At 41.7% G+C, this 21,690-nt stretch overlaps 1 protein-coding gene across 2 annotated transcripts; it reads right to left on the bottom strand.

Annotated features, from left to right (window-relative positions):
- Window positions 1-1,494: 1,494 nt before the first annotated feature.
- Window positions 1,495-19,744, bottom strand: LOC131219607 (uncharacterized). Of its 2 annotated transcripts, none has more exons than XM_058214848.1 (11): window positions 19,217-19,742; window positions 18,932-19,071; window positions 17,633-17,774; window positions 17,254-17,550; window positions 16,987-17,140; window positions 15,918-16,910; window positions 15,559-15,797; window positions 15,402-15,475; window positions 3,601-3,709; window positions 1,848-1,875; window positions 1,495-1,753 (listed from the first exon to the last, which is right to left on the bottom strand). In XM_058214848.1, the coding sequence occupies exons 2-11, from the start codon at window positions 18,982-18,984 to the stop codon at window positions 1,686-1,688; spliced, it is 2,157 nt and encodes a 718-aa protein (XP_058070831.1). In that variant the 5' UTR covers window positions 18,985-19,071; window positions 19,217-19,742; the 3' UTR covers window positions 1,495-1,685. The 2 variants fall into 2 exon arrangements, 1 of the variants encoding a protein (XP_058070831.1); XR_009158256.1 differs by lacking the exon at window positions 1,495-1,753 and adding an exon at window positions 5,447-6,463 and having other exon boundaries at window positions 1,846-1,875; window positions 19,217-19,744.
- Between the last annotated feature and the right edge of the window lie 1,946 nt (window positions 19,745-21,690).

Raw genomic sequence — 21,690 nt, 5'->3', positions numbered from 1 at the left:
CCCTATGAAACTAATAATTGCAGGGACAAAAATGCCCTGGCTGCTAGGTAGTCTCCAAGCTTCTCCCGGGATATAAGCATGTAATATGGTATTTGGATATTGGAAGGAATCAAATTACCACTGGGAATTCTCATTGCAATCAGAATTTTGCATTTCACTAAATAATGCAGGGACAATTGAATAGTTTATTTTAAAATAAAAGAGTTCTCATGTCAAGAACTGTGAGACCCATGTGGTAGGTGCATAACATCCAACCGGTGAATAAAAAATCTAGCCGATTGAATCATTAGATGGGCTATGGGTGCATTTGGACGTTTTTAGGTGGTGTGTGTGTGTGTGTGTGTGTGTGTGTGTGTGTGTGTGTGTGTGTGACAATTGACACATTACTGTCACATGCAACATTGACAAAGAAAGACGTTTGATTTTGTCTCCATGGAACTCCAACCATTTCCATTCAACCCCGAATTACATGGGGAGTCACTTATTATTGATGATGGTGGCCCTGGAGATGCAAGGGGCATGTGCTACAGGTTATCCAGAGACTGAAACGAGAACATATAAGGGGGTGGCGTTTGGCGCACCGTATTAGATGAGATTAGGTGGTATAGAATTGCATTTAGTCTTGTGTAATTCCATCCAGCATTTGGTGAGGATGTGAAAGGTCAGGATTAGGTGGGATGGAATTGCATTTGGTCCACGCAGTATTTCAATGGATTTTGAAATCCACTACACATGTGGGCCCCACATTGATGCATGCATTTATCCATGCCGTCCATCCAACATTCTGGTTATATATGTGTACAAGCGAATGATATCCATTGTGAATTTGGTCCGCTTATTACAATTCCATGGTCCACCAAACAGGATTTTGTTTAATCCAGTGTTTTAATGTAGCAAAAATTTTATCCCAAACATGGGATTGGATAATTACAATACCATGTTATTTCCAGACATGCAATCATTGTGCAAGAACGATGTTAATCCCATCTAGTACAATTCAAGATCCAGGCAGAGTCCAATAGATGTTAATACCACTGATTATGATGTTGTCTTTTACAGTAGATGCTTTCCTCGAACTAAAATCAACTTTGTAGCTCTATCAGATTTCCAACGTATTCGTAAAAGCTCAAATGGGTGTTGGGGGGTCCTTGGGAATGGCCCATCACAGGTCATGTTCAAAATGTCAGGCAGGGTCTGAAGTTGGGTTGATTAATGAGCAGGCCGAGCTCAAGTCAAGCTCATCAGTCCAATGGGGACCACAAAGATAACAGTGCATGCTGTTCATACATGCATAGACATATGCAGGAATTGCTCAGCCAGGAAAACTCAAGCATAAAACACTTGGCCTGATTTGAGTTTGGGTGGTGCTTCTTGGCAACGTGCATTCGTTGTTTACAGGGTCCTTGACTCTTGCTCTTCATTTATATCCCAGTTTATTTTGGAGTGGATTCATCCCATTTCCATGGGCTGGTAAACCACAACTGACACAAGCACTGGAAATAAACATAATTTATATATGATAGCATACAAAATATTTACAGCTGGGCGATTAAGCGAAAGGATATGCAAAAGATGAAAAGGTATAAATATGTGGTAGAAAACAAAATGCTCAAAATCTATGGAAAGAAAAGTTTTTTTTTTTTTTTTAAATCAAAGAATGTCAGGCTGCTGTGAGAGGTCAACATTCAACTTTTAACCTCTTTGTGCTGATTTCCTCTCTTGATGACTTTTAGTTGCTTTTGCCAGTGGGGACCTGAAAATGTTGGCAAATAACAAAAAAGGAATGTTGGCAAAGAACAAAAATGCAGTGATACAGCCGTATAGGTGCAAGTAGGTAGGTGACGTACTTGCTTTGAAACTGGTTCCTCCCTCCAACTGTCATGATTAAGAAAGAAAAAGCCATGAGCAAAATTATCAGCCATTTATTAGGATATCTCTAAGGCAAGACTCAGGCATAGACACCAGCAGTTTGCAATTTTTCACAAAAGAAACAAATGCGTGTCCCTTTGCAATTTTCTGAAATATGTGAATGCGGCTAAGATATGAGATGATAGAAACCCACAGTCATTTATTACAGAAATAAAATGCAACTAATACCCATAATAAGAGCCAGATTTGTTCAATGTCTCAGCGATGTGATTCAGTAACGTTGGATATTAAGGGCCCGTTTGGATACCATCAAATAAGGAACTTTTTCTACTTATGCAGTAGATAACTTATTTGAGATAAGTTTGGTTTAAGATCAATTATAAGTAACTTTTTTTTAAAAAAAAACTTAAAGTTACTTAATCACTTCAATTTAATAAGTAGAAACCAAGATAAGCTACTGGAGGCATAAGCAGTTTATCTTAAGTAACTTAAGATCCAAACACCCCCTAAAACTATGATAAAAGATACAATGATGCACCAGGAATGAAGAAAATGGATGTACAATGTTCATCATTTGAAGCAACCATCCTCAAATACGAAGTCCCATTTTTGTAGGACGATGGCTCCAAGGCCCAAGCCATCCTTAGACATGATCTTTTGTACAACATAGAAAATACCAGTCGAAAACTGTAGCCATATGTGGAAACAGATAGCCTTTGCATTCACACATTTTCCCAAACTATGACTGCACGCACATATAGAGCTGGGTACGGGATGACTCGACTCGGCAGACTTGTTCAGACCTGACTCGATCCGAACCAAGTGGGTGAGTCAATCCAAACCGAGCAGACTTCGTCCAATCCGAACTCAAACCAAGTCGAGTTCGGGTCACCCAGTAACTCAACTCAACCTGACCCAAAATCCAACTCGGTACTGACTTGACTCGATCCGAAACCTGACTCATACATATATATTAAAAAAAAAAAACCCCAGATTTGACGTTTCAGATCTGAGATTCTGTGTAGCTGATGGAGAGGCTACAATTGTGATTTCAGCCTGCGGATACCTGCTGCACCTGACCCGACTCGGTACCTGTGATCGGGTCGGACTTGGTCCAGATTAGTCTAGGCCAGACCCGGACTCGGATCGGGTTAGGGATGCTGGACTCGGTAACGAGTCGGGTCGAGTTCAGGTCAGGTCTATTTCAAAACCGGGCTGAGTCAGGTCAGCCCTAACTCGGTCTGACTCGACTCGATGCCCAGCTCTATGCACATAAATGACAAGGAGAACTCATGCACATGTACCAAAACTATGACTAATATTTACCAGTGAATAGCACGTGCCATGCATGTGAAGAGTAAGAATGGGGAAACACAAACCACACTCACATTGAACAACCCGATTTTTTTGGTCAGGCTATGTTCACAAACAGTCCTACCTGATCAATGACTTGGATCCAGCATGCATGTGCCAAACCAGTAAGAGACATGTATTTGTGTGTGTTGTGGTGGTGGTGATGGGTGGGTGGTATACGTGGGAGAGCAGGATGAGTTGTCGTCTATTAGTTAAGATGTCTCTAGAAGCGCTCCTCTCATGGTTATATTATCTTAAAATTTTAATATTGAAGATTTTTTCTTTTCTTTTTTCTTTTTTGGAAAAAGGCAACCCAAGTATTTCTCATTATATAATAGTATAAACATATGTATGTATATACATTCACAAATTACTCACTGGATTTTGAGATCCATGCTTCCTTCTAGCATTACTAGAATCAACAGAACGTGAAGGGTAGGCCAGGCAATATATGCGCAGAAAGAGCTCCTGCATATGATTGTATATACTGCAGAGCAACATATGAAAAAACCATTGGTCAGCAATGTAAAAATTGGAATAAATAATCCAAAAGATGTCAAACAATCATATCACTATTATCATCATCATCATCTAAGCCTTTTACTAACTAATTGGGGTGGGCCACACGAATCCTGTTCTGCCATTCCAATCTACGAGACTGACATAAATGCAGAAAGGCACAATTAAATGAACAGTAAAAGAAAAACTCTCAACGATTTGAGAAACTTGGGTGGAGCACATGAAAGGATTAGAGTTTAACGTGATTTTTTTTTTTTTTTCGTAAAGGTAACACAGATTTTACTACAAGCAAACATAGATGAAGAATCCACACTTTTTTTTTTCCACTCACACTACAATGGGTGCTCAAACCCATGACCTCGTGTTGAAATTCTAGTGAGTCTACCACTGAGCCATAGGGTCACAGGCTAAGAATCCACACTAAGAGCAAGCAACAGAAGACAAAAAGAATCAAAAGAGGCATGAGATATGCCTCAAAATCACTTGAGGGGCCTTTCTGAACATCTCATCTAGAGGCCACTAGCGATTACCAAAACATCTCTCATTATTCTTGGTCCAGATCAACCAACATCCTGCTTGTTCAAAATCTAATGCTCAAATCTCCAGGTGTAATGATCTATGGTGTCACTGTTTTACTGTTTTGTTTTCTTATTTCATTACAAGACTTGACAACTAGTTGACTGTGAATTGTAATTCATTGACAACTGATTTTCAAGTTGCATGACACTGAGCACATGATATTGATTTTTTGTGGTGAACTTATCAATATTCGGCTTCATTGAACTAAAACATTAACTCAGGCTATGAACGTTAAGGTTCCATCATTAAATTATTCAGAGGCAACCCTTACCACATATTATTCATTTAGCTTGCTTATTAAACTAAGCACATAAGAGCTGACGCTTTTATCTGAATTAATTCTTAAGTCTGAGTGCAGTTTTAGGTCCTATTTAGGATCAGGGAAATAAGAACATGGATTTCGTAAATCCACGAATTTCATTGGATTTTGATTTGATAAATCCCAAAGTTCCCTATTTGGTAATCAAGCTACAAATCCCCATGGATTTTGGGAGCATTTATTGCAGGGCATACCTTTTATTTGAGAGCCCCCCATTTTGTGGATTTGACAGGGGGTGAGTGGGGAGGATTTGGCTTTAAACCCCATCCATGGACTGATGGGGTATGGATTTGAGATCCAAGCAAATACCCAATGAAAAACAAATATGGGACATTTAAATCGATGGATTTTACAAATCCCTACAATGAGTCCCTCACGTCATCCCCTCGAGTATTTCAAAATTGAAGTGAATAAATATGGTTCTCAACTGACTGGGCTTGGACCAGGTAGGGATCTGTCATACCTGCCTGTGAACCTAAACCTAAACGCATGACCAGGCTGGGCCTAAGAACTCCCACCAAGCCCAGCATGCATTAATGGTTGCAGGCCTGGGCCTAAGATGAGGATGTTAAATTGGATGTGGAAATAAAAATTGAATTAAAATGAAGTCGACAGAAGCAGCTGACAGAGCAGAACCAATAGAAGACAATATGATGGAGAATAGATTGAGATGGTCCAGTCATATGCAACAAGACTGGAGGTAGCTCCAGCAAGGAGGGTTGAAGGGCTGGAAACGAGGATGAGAGGAAGAGCTAAAAGAACTTGGATCAAAGCAATGAGAAATGATAAGGTCCTGTGTTCACTTACCAAGGATGGCGCCTTGATAGGATTGTTGACGAAATGATTCATAAAGCTGACGATGCCAAATAGCTAGGAGAGTGATATGATGACAAGGAATAAAGATTGGATGCAATTTTGACACTAGCTAAATTGCTTGATTTGGGTTCTTTTCTTGGGGCAACCCAACCCCCTAATATTGTAAGAAATCAGCTTCATGATGCACACAAACTGATACCCATCCCCTTTTATGCCTCTTGGCACACCGCCCTTTCCTCTTAGTTCACGAATGATTTCAACCCTACTACTAATTCATGTCTTCCTTTCAGAGTTTTCATGATCTGTATTGGAGATGTGACCCAAACTAGCTTTTGAGCTTTACTCTCCTCTACCAGTTTGAACAGGCCAACAAAATCTTCCTCACAGTCCTCAAAGGAAATTCCTACCGTTCTTCTGACATGACCCATCACAGCTTTGAGCCAACGCTTGGACGATTCTGTGTTTCTCCCCATACGCCCAGTCGAAGGAGTATTCAGTCAGGCGTTGTGAAACATACCTTGCCAATAGTAACCAGATCCTTCTGGGTGGGAAGGGTGAGGTTTTGAGAGCCAGTGCTTGAACGATTCTGTGTTTCTCCCCATAGGCCCAGTCGAAGGAGTATTCAGCCAGGCATTGTGAAACATACATCGCTAATAGTAACCAGATCCTTCTGGGTGGGAAGGGTGAGGATTTGATTTCGAAACAACCTCATCTTCACCAATCAACTGTCCGTCAACCTGAGAATCCCCCTTTGATATCTGAGGACTGATCTTACGAACTCCCCTCTCCCTGCAATCGCAATAATCCCCTAAGCTGACAATTACTTTGTAGTCACCATTATTTCGCTTCCCACCCTCCTGTCATTGTCCACATCTGGTAGCGTCCGTGCAAGACAAAGGCGCATGGCCCACTTTTTGCCCTTACCAAATCAATGTCGATGCCACCAAAGATGACTGATTGGCTCCAACATCTAGCTGAAGCTCACAAACTGCCAACTGTGCTTCTATCCTGACCAAAAATCGTTTGTCCACAAACAAAACAAAAACAAGTCAATCAAACTACTAGCATAGTGGTTCATGACCCATGAGACCTTGATCTCCTACATTCCAGCGTGCATTATGCCCACAGGTTGCAGTCCCACCCTCATTGGATCACCCCTTTTGGTCTTTCTTTTCTTTTTTGAATTGTTGCAGCAAGTCAAGTGCAAGACACTTAAGACCTGTTTGAACGTAACCTGGACTTCCAACAAGAAGATCCTACTACTGCCGGTTCTAGCAGACAGACCACTCCCCTAGCTTTTGAGAATGAGAAGAAAAATATACCCTTATAGATATAGTTTGCCTTTATAGTTGGCATAAATTTAGGCACATCATTGCCTACAGACAACACCGATGAGACCCAGGAAGGCAACCTGATTGGGAGTCAGAGAACCCATAATACCTAGTACCTAAAGCCAGGTGTTCTCATGTCATCAGTATTATCAGTTGAAGCGGTTCCTAAGATACAATAAACTGCCATTTTTCCAATATCATGGAATAGGAGGGCAAAGGTAATCAAATGGGTCAGGCGTCTTAGATTGTTCACAGAACACTTGCATATGTGATGCAAGTGAGTTGTTGATAACAGTAACGAACATGGAAAAGGCTTGCGGTTTGAGAGATTTGACAAAAGCATTAATTAGTATGAAAGATTCTGCGAGAAAAAAAAGGCTCCTCCTGTACGTAAGATGAGATAAATGGCATAGAGAGATCAGAAAGGAGATGGAGAAAACTTGGCTTTTCAGTATGAAAACAAGAAAGGCCTTTCCTTTTGTTTTTTCTTTAAGAAGTTTGGAAAAAGAAAAGAAAGAAGAAAAGAGACAAAAACAGAGGGGTCGATATGGGTTCCAAAATATTCATCCAAGTTATAATCCAATCCAATGACTGTAGATAGATCTTCTCAATATTTTCTCAGTTTATATTTTTCTTTTGTTATTTTATAGGTTGTTTCTCTCAATACGCCCAGGTGCATCCACTGGATTATCTGTAGTAAGATAACTGACCTAACAATAAACAGTTACTGGGGATCTGCACCAATAAACTTGAAGAAATGTTATAGATTGAAAGAAGATGACCCAGAAATAAATGAGTTTGATTCATTTATAGGGAAAGGCTTAACATCTCCTATATACAGTTGCAAAATGAAAAATCCCTGGTACCACAAGGTAAATGGTATTCAATAGGCATTTTCTTTTTTGGGTACATAAGCTGGGTTAGGCAGACTCTACTAGAGCACAAAATAAACATTACATAAGCTGTTCACCGATAAGAATGTAATTAAAAGAAAATTGACACAACATAGCCATTGACAAGGACTAGTAATCATGATTGTTTACTCTCAAATGGTTAGTTTCTGGCTTTGCATGTCTGGTTCCTCCTTTTGAGGTTATTGGTTGATGGCATCATTTGCTTGGTTGAACTTCACCTTTATGACTTTTTGGTGGTGATTCTCTGACAAGATAACAGTTTCAGAGTATAAAATTGGATGATTTTCTGCAAGATACCCCAGGAAGTGATGCAGGGATGGACGTGATGAGGTCGATCACCGTCTTCCTCAAGGGGATAATTACTCCAAATCCATGGAGCTTCTCTGGACTCCTCACAGAGATTCCTCGAATCCACAAGGAGAGATAGAAAATAGAAATAAATTCTAATAAATTCGAAATGAATTGATTGATAATTGTCTAATATGTATGTGTTCCCGTTACACCATTGATTAAAATAAAAATAAAAAATCGTAATTACCAAAAGTGGCAAAATTTTAACTTTAATAAAAATCCTAATTCTAGTAAAACTCTTCTAAAACCTAATTTCTAAAAATAAAAATTCCAAATAAACTTTTGCTAGAAGAGTCCTAGCATGATTATAAGTTATTTCTAAAAAAGAAGAAAATCAAAAAAATCTAAAAATAAGAAAAAATTACGTAAGAAAAAATTACGCAGGTGAGACGAGGAAGATGATTTCGACGACCTCAAAGGGACGCGAGACGTTGTCTAAAGAAAGTACTAGAGACCAAACAGCCACGTTGTCTGGAAATGACTACAACGGTGGTGAGGAAGACAGTGCGAATCTGGATTCACATGTTTGGACGCAAGTTCGATCTCGTAAACGTAATCCTCTTCCATCCTTATCCTATGGGAAAAGGTCCCGTTTCCCTACTCTCTTTGTGAAAGGTTACCCAAAGGGCTGGTTTCCTCTCAATATAGAAAGGGTGTTCGGCCGTGCTGGTGCGGTCATGGATGTGGTGATGCCTAGGGATAAATCCACAGGGGAGTACAGGGGTTTTGCCCTGGTTAGAATGGCTTCTAAAAGAGAACTCGCCAGAGCAGTGGAGATGCTACATGGCCAGAAGTATGGTGGTGTTCCGATGCTCGTTCAACGTGCTAGATTTGGGCCGAAGTTCATTGCCCACGAGAGAGGGGGTGTTATCCCAATTTCTCCTTCTCCTAAAGCCAACCCCAAGCCTCTTCTTGATTACACTGCCGCTCCTTGTACTACAGGTCGCTCTTTCAGAGACGCCGTCCTAAACCCCTCTCCTGCATTAGATCTTCTTGTTTGGAAGTCAACACTGGAGAGGGACAATATCTAACCGCCTATCTCTGAAAAGCCCTTTATCATCCATGACGGTTTCTCCCTCTGTCAGGCCAGATTCGACCGTGCCGGAGCCGATTTACAAGGGACAGTGGTGATTATCACAAACGAAGGTACGTCAATCCCACAAGTTAAGGAATGGATTAAGGACTGCACTGGCTTCCGCCCAACAAACTACACCATTAAACCGATTGGATACAATGACTTATGGGTAAGGGTTTGTCCAGGAATTAACTACGAAATGCTTATAATGGCGGGTCAACTTCACCCGGGCAGACCAGTCTCTCACGTCTTGCCTTGGGGGGACTACTCTATGTTTGGAATGGAGAATATTTAGATCCTCATATGGCCCATCCCCCTTGAATGCTGGTATGATGAGTTCTTTATCTCTGTTGCTTCATGCTTTGGTTCTTTGTTGGAATTGGATCCAAAGACAAAGTTAGGGTAGGAAGTGGGTATTATTAGAGTTCGTGTTCGTAGGCGGAAAGGCCTCCCTCTTCCTCATGAGTTGAAGGTCAACATTGACAATCGCGAAATTCTCCTCCCAGTTCAACGAGAACGACCTGATATGGCTTACCCGCGTTGGGGTGACGTGTGGATAGCCAAAGAAGCAGGGCCTTCTTCCCAGGGCCCTAACTCCGGCGAGATGCGTAGTGAAGTTGCACCTCACTCATGCTCCCGCGGTCCACCGATCGTTGCTTCGTCTGCGGTAATGATTTCACAGGTTGATATCCCGAGAACGGGGTGCGCTCGTGGCAAGTTTTCGGACGCTCTGGGGTCCAATCTCCCTGCTACTGCAGCCGCCTCCGCCAGAAAGCAGCAGTCGATTTCTTCGTAGAAGGCGCCACGTCGCCCAACCCCATTTAATGCCCCTTTAATTTCATCTGCTGACCCTGCTGCCTCGGACTCTACGGCTATTCAAAGGCGGCCACCTGTCCCTAACGTGTTTGCCTCGACGAAATGCCTTGACCTTCGTCCTGACTCTCTCGCGCTTTCGCCCAGGTTTCGCCACGTCGATGCATCTTGCCTCTCATCCAAACCAAATCTCCCACACGTGTCGGGTCCCCCCTATCTTCTATCCCTTTCTGATTTCGGGCCTAGGGACTCGAGTCCTTCCTGGCCTTTCAACTCCCTCATATCTGCAACTTCCTCTCCCGACCCTTCTCCCTCCAAGTCTTCCCTGCCTCATTCCAGTGCCAACCCCTCGAGGGATGACATCTCTGTCAGTCACCCCTCTGATTCTCAAGCTTTGTCTTCCCTCCCGAATTCTCCTGGCACTTCCTCCCCCCAGTCTCGTGACTGGGCGGATCTGGGCCCCATCACCCTGTTTCACGACCCTGATCCCGCGATATCATTACCGCAGAACCTATTCAAATGTGTGCCGACTATCCGATTCAGCAGCAGATTAGTGATGTTGCCATCTCTTCGCAGGACGATTTATTTGACTCTCTGTAGAGTAAGAAATGGATCAGGGACGCAGTTGGCCGTGTGGGCCAGTCCCTTGGGTTACGCTTCGGAGATCGTGATGAAGACTATATTGCTTTCTTCCTCTACATTCAAAACAGAAGCAGACCCTTGGCATCTCCTTCTTCTTCGTCCAAACAGACACACAAATCCATAGGAAACAGAGAACTCCAAAGTTTGTTAGACAGTCTGGGTCTGCTTGCCGCCCCTTCATCCAGGCACAGTCGTAAGGGTAGTCGGGGTAGTTCTGTTCTCCAATGAAAATCATCTCTTGGAATGTGAGAGGGTTGGGCTCCAGACAAAAAAGGAGCCTCATTAAGGAGTCCATTAGCAGGAATGACCTGGACGTTATTTGCCTTCAGGAAACAAAGATCCCTTCGTTCAGCGATTCTCTCTTGGCCACGTTGTGGCGCGCTAAGGATGCTCGGTGGGTAGCTTTGGATGCTTCGGGTTCCTCGGGTGGCATCCTTATAGCTTGGAAATCTTCCAGATGAGAAGTCCTGTCAGTTGCCAAAGGAATCTTCTCGACCTCTATTGTTATACAAGATAAGTCCTCTAAATTCTTCGGTCTCATTTCGGTGATTTATGGCCCTAACGATGACTCCCTCAGACCTGCTTTTTGGGATGAATTGTCTGCCGCTAGACAAGCTTTCTCTGGTCCTTGCTGTTTGGTAGGTGATTTCAATGTTGTGCGTTTCACCGAGGAACATTCTCGCAGAAGACGACCCATCCCCGCGATGATCTCTTTTTCTGACTGGATTCAAGCCCAGGAGCTGATCAACCTACCGCTCGTGGGATCTTCTTTCACCTGGACTAACGGACGCAGAAACCAGATCCAATCTAGGCTGGATAGGTTCCTCGTCTCCCCTGCCTGGCTGGAGGCCTTCCCCTCTGCGCTCCAACGGGCCCTCCCGAGAACCACCTCTGATCTTTGCCCCATCATGCTGTTGTTGGAAGACCTCAATTGGGGTCCGAAGCCATTTAAGTTCAATTTGTCGTGGTCACTTATCTCGGGTTTTCACCAAAAGGTCGAATAGTGGTGGGCTTCCTACCATTGAGACGGATTTGCAGGGCATAAGTTATTATGCAAACTCAGGATGTTGAAAGACAAGATTAAGGCATGGAGAGAGGTAGAAATGTGAAATCGCGAGGCTGAAATGGAAGTTCTTCTCCAGGAATTACAGAGCATTGATTCTGACGTAGAGGGTGGCCCTTTAACGGCTGAAATCTTAAACAGACATATTCAAATCATTCGGTCCATTTCTAATAAAGCTCTCGAAGAAGAAATTTCTTGGAAAATCAAATCCAGGGCTAGATGGATCTCTCAAGGCGATAGAAACATAGTTTTTTCACACCATTAAGAATATGCGCGATCCCGTGCTAACGCCATTCTCTCCATCTCTATCGATGGTGTCCAATCTGATGACAGAAAGGAAATCTCGGATCACGTGGTCAAACATTTTAAGGACCTCCTATCTGCTGATTGCTGGAATAGGCCCAACCTCGATGGCCTTGACTTAAAATCTCTCGATGATCATGATGTTGTTATTCTTGAAGGTCCTTTTTCTGAAAAAGAGGTGAAATTGGCTTTGCGCTCCATGGGTGGTGATAAATCCCCAGGTCCTGATGGCTTCCCCATGGCGTTCTTTCAATCCTTTTGGGATCTTCTCCGTCATGATATGATGGATTTTTTCCACGAATTTTATCTCAGGGGCAGATTATCGAAAGGTCTTGGTGCCTCTTTCATTGCGTTAATCCCTGAGATAGCTGGTGCTAATTCTTTCGCTAATTTCCAGCCAAGTAGCCTCATCGGGGGCCCCTACAAAATCCTGGCAAAAGTCACGTCTCTCCGTCTATCTTCGGTGATTGAAAAGATTATTTCCAACTCTCAACATGCATTCATCAGGGGTAGACAGATAACTGACTGCGCACTGATCGCAAACGAGTGTCTTCATTCCTGTTACAAATCCGGATCCAAAGTCATTTTTTGTAAGCTAGATATCGAGAAGGCATATGACCACGTTGACTGGGACTTCCTCCATTACCTCATGGGGCGCATGGGCTTCGGGACTACATGGCGTCGATGGATCAAGGCATGCATTGGATCCGCTCACTTCTCTGTTTTAGTCAATGGTTCCCCACATGGCTTTGTCAAAAGTTCGAGAGGCATCAGGCAAGGCGACCCTCTTTCTCTGCTTTTATTCCTTCTTGTAGGTGAAGCCCTCTCTCAGATGCTTGCTCGCAGGCAACAAGTTGGTATCCTCAAAGGCATTTCTATGCCGAGAATCCCTACCCCTATTTCTCACATCCAGTTCGCTGATGACAAATTAATATTCTCGGAAGCGGCCCCCACATATATCGACAATCTTCATGATTCGCTTATCTGTTTTGAGGCAGTTTCTGGTATGAAAATCAACATGTTGAAGTCCAAAATCTATGGCGTTAACATCTCGGACGAAGATCTATCCTCTCTCGCTATCCGCATGGGCTGTGTGGCTGCCCGTTTTCCTTCCACTTTTGTCGGTCTCCCTCTATGCATTGGTCCCCCCCCCCCCCTAATTCTATGTGGGACAGAGTGGTTAACAGATTTCAGAAGCTCCTAGCCAGATGGAAATGTCATTATCTCTCCATGGGGGGGTCGATTAACACTTATCAAATCGGCTCTATCCAATTTACCAATTTATTTCATGTCTCTTTTCCGATGCCCTTCCTTAGTTCTCCAGCGGATCGACAGACTTTGTCGCGATTTCCTCTGGTTTGGTAAAGATTCCCAAAAGAAATTCCATCTCCTGGACTGGCATCACGTCTGCAAACATTTTCGGGAGGGAGGCGCTAATATTAGAAATTTGAAATACATGAATTGGGCGCTTCTTGGTAAATGGTCTTGGAGATTGGCCTCAGATAACAATGCCCTCTGGAACGCTATTATCAATAGGAAAATACGGCACATCTCAAGGTAACTGGTGGACAAAGGAATCTACATCCTATGGAGCCTCCTCTGTTTGGAAAGGGATCCTAAGAGCTAGAAAGGAAGTCATTGCTAACATTGGTTTTCGGCTTGGCGATGGCACTCTCATAAATTTCTGGGACGATAAGTGGATGGGCAACGTTCCTCTTAAATCCCTTTTCCCAAATATCTATCGGCTTAGTTCTGATAAGTCCATCCCTGTTGCTCGTTGTTATGAATTCCATCCTTCCGGTATTGTATGGTCCGTTGATTGTACTCGTAATCTTCACGATTGGGAAGTTGACGAATATGTGAACCTCCTCGATCGTCTTTATCAAATGATTCTGAATATTGTGGATCAGGATAGGCCGATTTGGCTCTTGGAAAAGTCTGGGTCCTTCTCAGTCAGATCTCTCCACTCTCTTCTTTGCTCGCCTCCATCCCTTTCGAAGTACTCCGCTGTCTAAAATTCATCTGCTTCGCCTGGTTGGTTGGGAGAAAACGGATCCTTACTGTTGATAATTTAAGGAAGCGAGGCATGCAAATTGTTAATGTCTGTCTTTGTTGCATGAAGGCGGAAGAAACAGTCGAACATCTCCTCATGCATTGCCAGTTTATCTCCAATTTATGGTCGATCGCGTTCAGAAAATTCAAGGTTTCTACTTGTCTTCTGCAATCTCCGTCTGAGCTCTTGCCATTTTGGCATGGGTTTAAGTTCGGTAAAACCCAATCTCGGGTGTGGCGCATGATGCTTCTTGCTATTTGGTGGTCTACTTGGGAAGAAAGGAATAACAGGTGTTTCAACAATAACGGTTCTTCGGTCTATGCTGTTTGGGAGAGGGTGTTTCGTCTGGTTGTGGAGTGGTCTGTTTTAGTTGATGGTCTTTCTAGCCTTGACCTCTTATTTTTATCTTGTTAGTGGTTCTGCTATCTCAACAGCCTTTTGTTTTTCCTTCTTGCTTCTTTAATGTATTTCTCTTGTTATCTTTAAAAAAAAAAAAAAAACCGAAAAAATCGGAATTACTAAAAATAGTAATTTTTTCTTAAATTTTCAATTTTGAGCTGAAAGCGCGCGTTTTCTAGAGAAATGGACTAACGCGACCCACTTTGTGGGTCGGTTTACCTTGGATGGCCCGTTATAGTAAAGATCGATAGGTTGTGCGTCCCGTAACAATACCGGGATCAAAAGTTATGGCCAATTTACGATTCACCTTCTTTTGGTCAAACCATGCTAGGAATGTATCTGGCCAATTTCCAAGCTTTTGGTGGCCTACAAAAGTAGGCCCACTAATTTCAGAACTTAAACAGAACTCTATATTTCTTTTTTAGTTGTCAATTTCTTTCTGTGGTATAGCCCATATAATGATTGTATGCACTTGATTTTTTCAGCATCTCCTCATCATCACGTGAAAACGGTGTGAATAAATGTGAGTTATGACAGTTGGAGATGGTAATTATGACAATTGAAGATGACCCCAAAAATCTTGGATTTTGCAAGCCAGGGGGTCTTTGAAAAACTTGGATTTTGAACCACCCTAGAATTGAAATCCAGGCCTCCCTTGGAATTGAAGAAGGGTGAAAAACCTAGATTTTGAACCACCCTAGAATTGCAATCCAGGATTTTCAGGGGTGCCAAATGACCCCACTTCTAAAAATCCTGGATTTCAATTCCCAAACACCCAGAATCCAGGACTTTTAGGCGCCTTCTTAGGACTGTTCATTCAGCTGAATAAAAAAGGCATATATTCAGCTATTTCTAGCACTAGAGATCTTCAAATTGGAAATTTCATCATCAAGAGGTGAAAGATATAAATCCTAAAATAGAAAGACAAACATAAGCATATGAAAGGTGAAAACAATGATATAACTGACAAACATATTAGATGAGCACGACTACAGGGTATACCTTAGGCGGTGCCTGTTGCAGGCTGTGAAAAAGGCAATAAAACCATTTAGGATGCTTCGGATTGCACGGAAAACCTGCAAGAAAGAAAGGTTAGATTTTTTCTGGTAAGAAAACCCCAATTGATCATTGAAATAAAAATGTATGAAGACTTACAAACCTGTGAGAAAAGGTCATTCCAAAGTGCACGCCACATGGAAACTTCATAGGTGCCAACTATTGGTTCAGAAGAAGATGCAAGCTGGAACATGCTACTTAATAACAAACAGGTGTCCCTCAGCAAATAAAAAACGTAGGAGAAAAGGGAAACCGTTAAATTTGCGGACGCCAGAACTAGGTAGACAGGAGTAGTTAGTACTTCCCAGATAGCCCAAATTATCGGGTATATAATGAACATTGCTGTCATATGACACAACAAAGAAAAGAAATACTGTAAATATGAGAATCATGTAAACAGAAGTCAAATGACAAAAAAGAAAAAGAAAAGAAAGAAAGATATGAGTGATCATAATGTCATACCAACGCTCCAGATAAGAGAATGAATGAACCACATTGGCCAGAGTAACATCTGCACCAGGTTCTCTACCATACTGCACGTAGATCCTATGACAATACAGATGACAGAACCAAAGGTCTCTCCTGTTTGAAGAGAAATTTGCCAAAAGGGTAGAAGGAACCCAACAAGTTCCGCAAGTGGCCCTGCTATTGGCTCAGTCAGAACTGAAAATAATGACCTGACAGCACGTGTAGTCATAAGCAACCACTTAACAGCTTTCTCAAAATTATGTAGAAAAAGCATGGTCCCCAAGTATTTAATCCTTGATATCATCTCCCAAGTCTCTATCCAGTCAAAAAGGGGCCCACACAAGCGTGATGCAGTTGCTTTCAGAACTGGGACATTTTTGTACAAATCATAAAATCCAATGAGAACAGTGACAACTGAAATCATCACGTATAAAGCTCTTGCTAGAGGGCACATCCAAGGACGATAGAAATGGCAAAATACCGGATATGACTGAAGAAAAATAACCCAGGACGGAAGCCCAGATTCTAGCAGGGTAAGTAGCCGCAGATCAGACATGATTATCTGTTTAAGTTTAAATGGGAGGTCACGATCATCAAATCTAAATAAAATCAAGACATCTCTGTAACAGGTAGAGTCGCATACTGTTGCTGCATTTTCTCTGTCAATACTATGGGTAGACAATGATGTCTCTGAATGCCTTGGTGAGCTAAAAATTTCAGCATGTTCTTCCTTAGAAACTGCGTCAATTTCAACCCCCTCACTTAGGCATTTCATTATTTTTCTCCTCTTGTAAGGCCCTGAAGGGGGAGGTGGAGTGTGTAATAAACTTGTTCTGTACTCCATGCCTGTGGGACCAGAACTAAAATTTCTAACAGCACCATTAGGAGACTTATCCTCAGGGGACCCACCCCCATTACATGCACTCTCACCATCAGAAGCAGGGTCAAGAACTGAAGGATTTTCTTGAGCATCATGAAACACCTCTCCTGCAAAAGTTTTGAAACAGTATTAGTTGCACAAAGGATTTCACGATGCATACCAAGAGCACAAGAGTAAGAATACCTATAACTGAGATCTCATCCAGATACTCTAGCAAGAGCAACTGCTCATAATATGTCCCTGAGAACCATGAAGAAGTACATCTTGAAGCTTGCTCGATACTATCGAATTCCCATCTTTTCATAAACTTAGCCTCCACTGCCATAGATGTATCCGTCTAGAAATACGAAATGAACTATTAAAATACAACAAAGCTTAAAACAAAATGGAAAAAAAAAAAGAAAAAAAAAAGTAGAAGTTTCCACCAAAAAAGAAGAAAAGTCACAATACCTGAAGCTCATTTAGATAATTGATACCACGCACATCAGTCCACGATGCTTCAAATACAATGAAACCATATAGTGTCCGATGCAACTCACTGTTCAAGAGCAAAGTATCCTTCAATTTCTTCACTGGCAGCAAGGCTTTCTTTTGATATAATGCAGCATCAATTACTGAGAACCATCTTCGGAATTCTTTTGGTTTACTAGAGTTGGATCTTGATCTACTCTTCAGATCAAGCCTTCTTCCGAAATCTTTTTTCTCCCGTTTTCTTCCTCTTGTGTTTGCAAATGGTGACAGCCTGGACTGAAGAGGCATAGATAATGGGTTGTATTATGTAGTTACCAACTTAAAAGCAGGACATGACAATGAAGGTGGTCTTTGCTACCTTAGTAACCATGAATTGCCAGAGGTGTGCAGAACGTGAATCCCTGTCTATCAACCATGGTCGGTTGTCCACCAAGATGAAGAACTTGTTGCTCTCAGGGGCACAAAACAGGCTAAGACGTGACAGATAAGACTGTAAATCCCTGCAAATACAACAAGAAAGAGAGAGTTAAACATAAGTTAATCACTCTTACTTTACAATGGAGAGATGAATTTCAATGACTTATCATGCACAAGCTTTACATCACACAGTAGAACCACATTATCGTCTATGGTTCCAACATTGATGGTAAATTTCCAGTGAATAAATCAACACGATGATACTAGCTAGTCCGGAACAAAGGCAAGATATGGAGAAAACTAGATGAACAAGAAATGATAAATTATACAGTTTAACTTGCAGGATGGTAATTATATGCAATCCATTGCAAAATCATGTTTTAAAAACAGAATTTGGTGGTACACACACACACACACACACACACAAAAGAAAAAGTGGGGCTAAAAATGACAAGAAACTACCAATCATGCACCACCTTAGGGCAATACGTGTGACATGCAATGCATAACTCACACAAATCCAGTAAGTTATTCTAAGTCAAGGATGGGTGTGGAAAGACAAAATCCCCACTATAGCTAGAAAACATCTTGGAGAATTACCAACACTTGGTATTGAAATGATAAGAGCCCATGGCTTTGAAAAGTTTTCATGTCTCATATGCAAACTGCGACCAGATACCATTATGGGCGCCAGGGGAATGGCACGTCCAATGCACATGGAGCGAGAAAAATCAGGGAGAGATCATTCAGAGGCGCCAATGACACAACGGGGCACATCTTGGATGGGCCAATTAGGAATGGTCCAAAATGTAGGTATGACAAATGGGTTGTGGTCGCATAACTGAAACTTTTTCATGTATCATATGTAGAGCGTGATCAAAAACAACTATGGGCAGATTGGTCGCATTTTGGTAATGTTACTTTCATGTTACCACACTCAGCTACTCAGATCTTCCCTATTTCATCCTTGTTACTTTGTAATTCGTTTTGAAAAGAAAAATCAAATTCAATGAAATACTAAGAGAAGAGGTCTATTCATTCGGTTGAGAAGGTGGCCTCAATTTTATTTTAAATTCAATTATCATAGATTCATGATCAATCTTTATAACATTAGAAATGGTGAAATTGAGTAATAAAGAGAATGCTAACAAAGGATAAAAAAAGAATTATGCATGGACTGCAAGTGATGGCAGAAATTACATAAGTTAAAAAAAGAAGACAAAAGGGCAGGACTAGTTACCCAATCTGTAGAGTGGTGAGTGGGAAGAAATGGCGGTTATCATCTGCAGCCATGATTAATGGGAGAATGGAGAGTCCAAGCACTGATTAGAGATGTGAGTAAAACCAATGGGGGTTTGGAAGGGCTAAGAGAGGGAACGCCTGCATATAAAAAAAAAAAAATAGAGAGAGAGAGAGAGAGAGAGAGAGAGAGAGAGAGAGAGAGAGAGAGAAGCAGCAGATCGATGCAGATGAAATAAATAAAAAATAGAGAAAGAGGAATTGGTTACGGAAAGGAAATGGAAACCTGGAATTGGTTTAATGCAATTGAATGGGTGGTGATCAACCTTCATAGCAAGTCAGGGAGACTCCCCGAGACAGGTGAAAGGGCGAAATCCGAGAGTGGAAAGCGGATCAAAGCATTCAAGAAGAAGGACAATGGAGAGTTATAGACATGTCAGAGAGAGAGAGAGAGGCTCTGGCGCGCTCTCTCTCTCCCTCTCTCGTCAAATCTTTCTTTCTCTCTCTTGAAATCTCTGTGTCTATCTGTCTCTCTCGAAGATAATTAAGCTTTGCTTCGCTTGCAAGGCGTGGCGAGACGATACCTCTCGTTAGAGACACGTCCAAGGAGACGTCATTTATTTAGACCTTATCTCTCTATCTCTCTCGTATTATTGTATTTGGGTTAGGAAATTAATAATTTTAAAAAAAAAGAGGGGTAATTTGGGAATATGGATTCTAGGGATCTGTTTCACTTCACCGGTCAGCATCTCTACAGTCGTTTGCAGTTTCAGTCGACTCTTCTTCTCTTCTTCTCCTCTTCTCTCAACATAAGATGGGAGGAAAAGCCTGTTGCAACTCCAAAGTAAAAGACGGATGCATGCGGGATAGACACGTGTGCACCTCTCTCTTTCCACACAACTCAGCGGCGCCGGATAAGCTCCAAAACTGACCATACCACACGGTTTCTGGGAATTTCAATTCCAGAACCTTTCTTAGGAAGTTTTTTGCGACGGTAAGCTAGGTGGCCCACTGTATTGTTTGTGAGAAATCCACCCCGTCCATCCGTTTTTTCAGATCAGGTTAGAGCATGGGTTTTAAAAATTATGCAAATCCAAAGCTCAAGTGGGCCGTACGACAGGAAAACGTAGGTAGGTAAATGCCTGCCGTTGAAATCTATGGGGCCCACTGTGATGTTTATATTCCATCCATACCCTCCATAAGGTCATTCCTACTGGGATGAACAGAAAAAACACAAAATTAGCCTGATCCAAAACTTCTGTAGCCTCGTAAAGTTTTCAACGGTGTACGTTCAATCCTCTGCTGTGCAGCCTACTTAATTTTTGAATCCTCATTTTTTATCCTTGTCTTAGCACAATCTGAAAAAATAAAATAAAATTGCATGGACGGAGTAGATTTTTCACGGTGGCCCCACCTAGCTTCCCTAAGAAGTTCCTGGTTTGCAGGCAATCCACGTCTTGTTAAAACTTTCCAATATTCGGCGAAGTGGTCGCAAATTGCCTGCCACCACCGCCATGTTTGTGTGAATTTATCCATTTTGCCAGCTCAGGTCCAAAACTAAGGGCCTGTTTGATTTTCCGGTGAAATGGCAAATGCAGTGTAAAAAAGTAATAATTACTTTCCCCTGCATTTACAACTTACCTGATTTGACTACTTACTTTTTGACACGAAAACCAAGAATATTATAAAATATCTGTGGGTCCCACTGTGATGCATTTTGCTTATCTACACCGTTCATCCATTATTTCAGTTGAATTCATAGCATCAGTAAAAAATTGAGGCATATCCAATACTCAATTGGATCACGTCATACAAAAAAGGGAATCAAATACTTACCATTAAAAACTTTCACGGCCACTGTTTCTTTTGGCGTGGGCCACTTGAGTGTTAGATCTGATTCATTTTTTGTATCATGCCCCAAAATATTGTAATAAAACAGACTGACGGAATGGATATATCATTTGCATTAACTTACAGTTCAAAAATTAAAATTACATCTTTTGAACCAATTTCACAAGCACAAGTTCCCATGAGTTTTCAAACGCAGTAAAATTATAATAATTACTATTTCCCAGGTATTTTCCATTTCTTTAAAAAACAAACAGGCCCAAGTGGCCACGCCACGTAGCCGAGTGGATCTCTTATACATATCAAGGTGGACGTGGACCCCACTTAACTTCCGCAGGAACTTCCTGCAGTGGGGCGCTGGCAATGCGCGTAAGGATTATCAAAAAAGAACTAAAACTTTCCAAGATTTGTTTTTTTAGATATGAGATAGGAATATCTATACCTGTGTTTGTCTTATTAGTAAGGAGCGAATATTCCAATAACAGCATATGCTTAACTCTGACCTTCCTATTTCTATCTCAGTTTGGTTTGCACGTATGTGAATCAGATTTATCTAAGATTTATCGGTCCAAATCTCAAGAGACCCTTTAATTATCTGAATTAATGATTAAACCAATATGGGCGGTTTGCTTTTGCTTCTTTTTTTTTTAAAGCTTGTTTTGTTTTGTTTTCCTTTCATTTAACTGGGTTCTTAATGTGGGCCACTTGAATTTTGTTTTCATAAACTTTTAAGGCTACAACTTTGGCTGCATCTTATAAGGGTGGATTAGGTGTGACCCATGTTGTTTACACCCAGCCGGTCATGGCCAAATCCAACAATTCAAAAAGTGTTACGTGGTGTTATCTCCTAAAAATGACTTTAAGAGAAGTTAGAGATTGTTGATGAAACGATGAAATTACACAGAGATGAAT

The sequence above is a fragment of the Magnolia sinica genome, chromosome 11, assembly GCF_029962835.1.
Source record: "Magnolia sinica isolate HGM2019 chromosome 11, MsV1, whole genome shotgun sequence".
In the NCBI taxonomy this organism is placed as follows: domain Eukaryota; kingdom Viridiplantae; phylum Streptophyta; class Magnoliopsida; order Magnoliales; family Magnoliaceae; genus Magnolia; species Magnolia sinica.
This window is presented reverse-complemented; position numbering and strand designations above follow the sequence as displayed.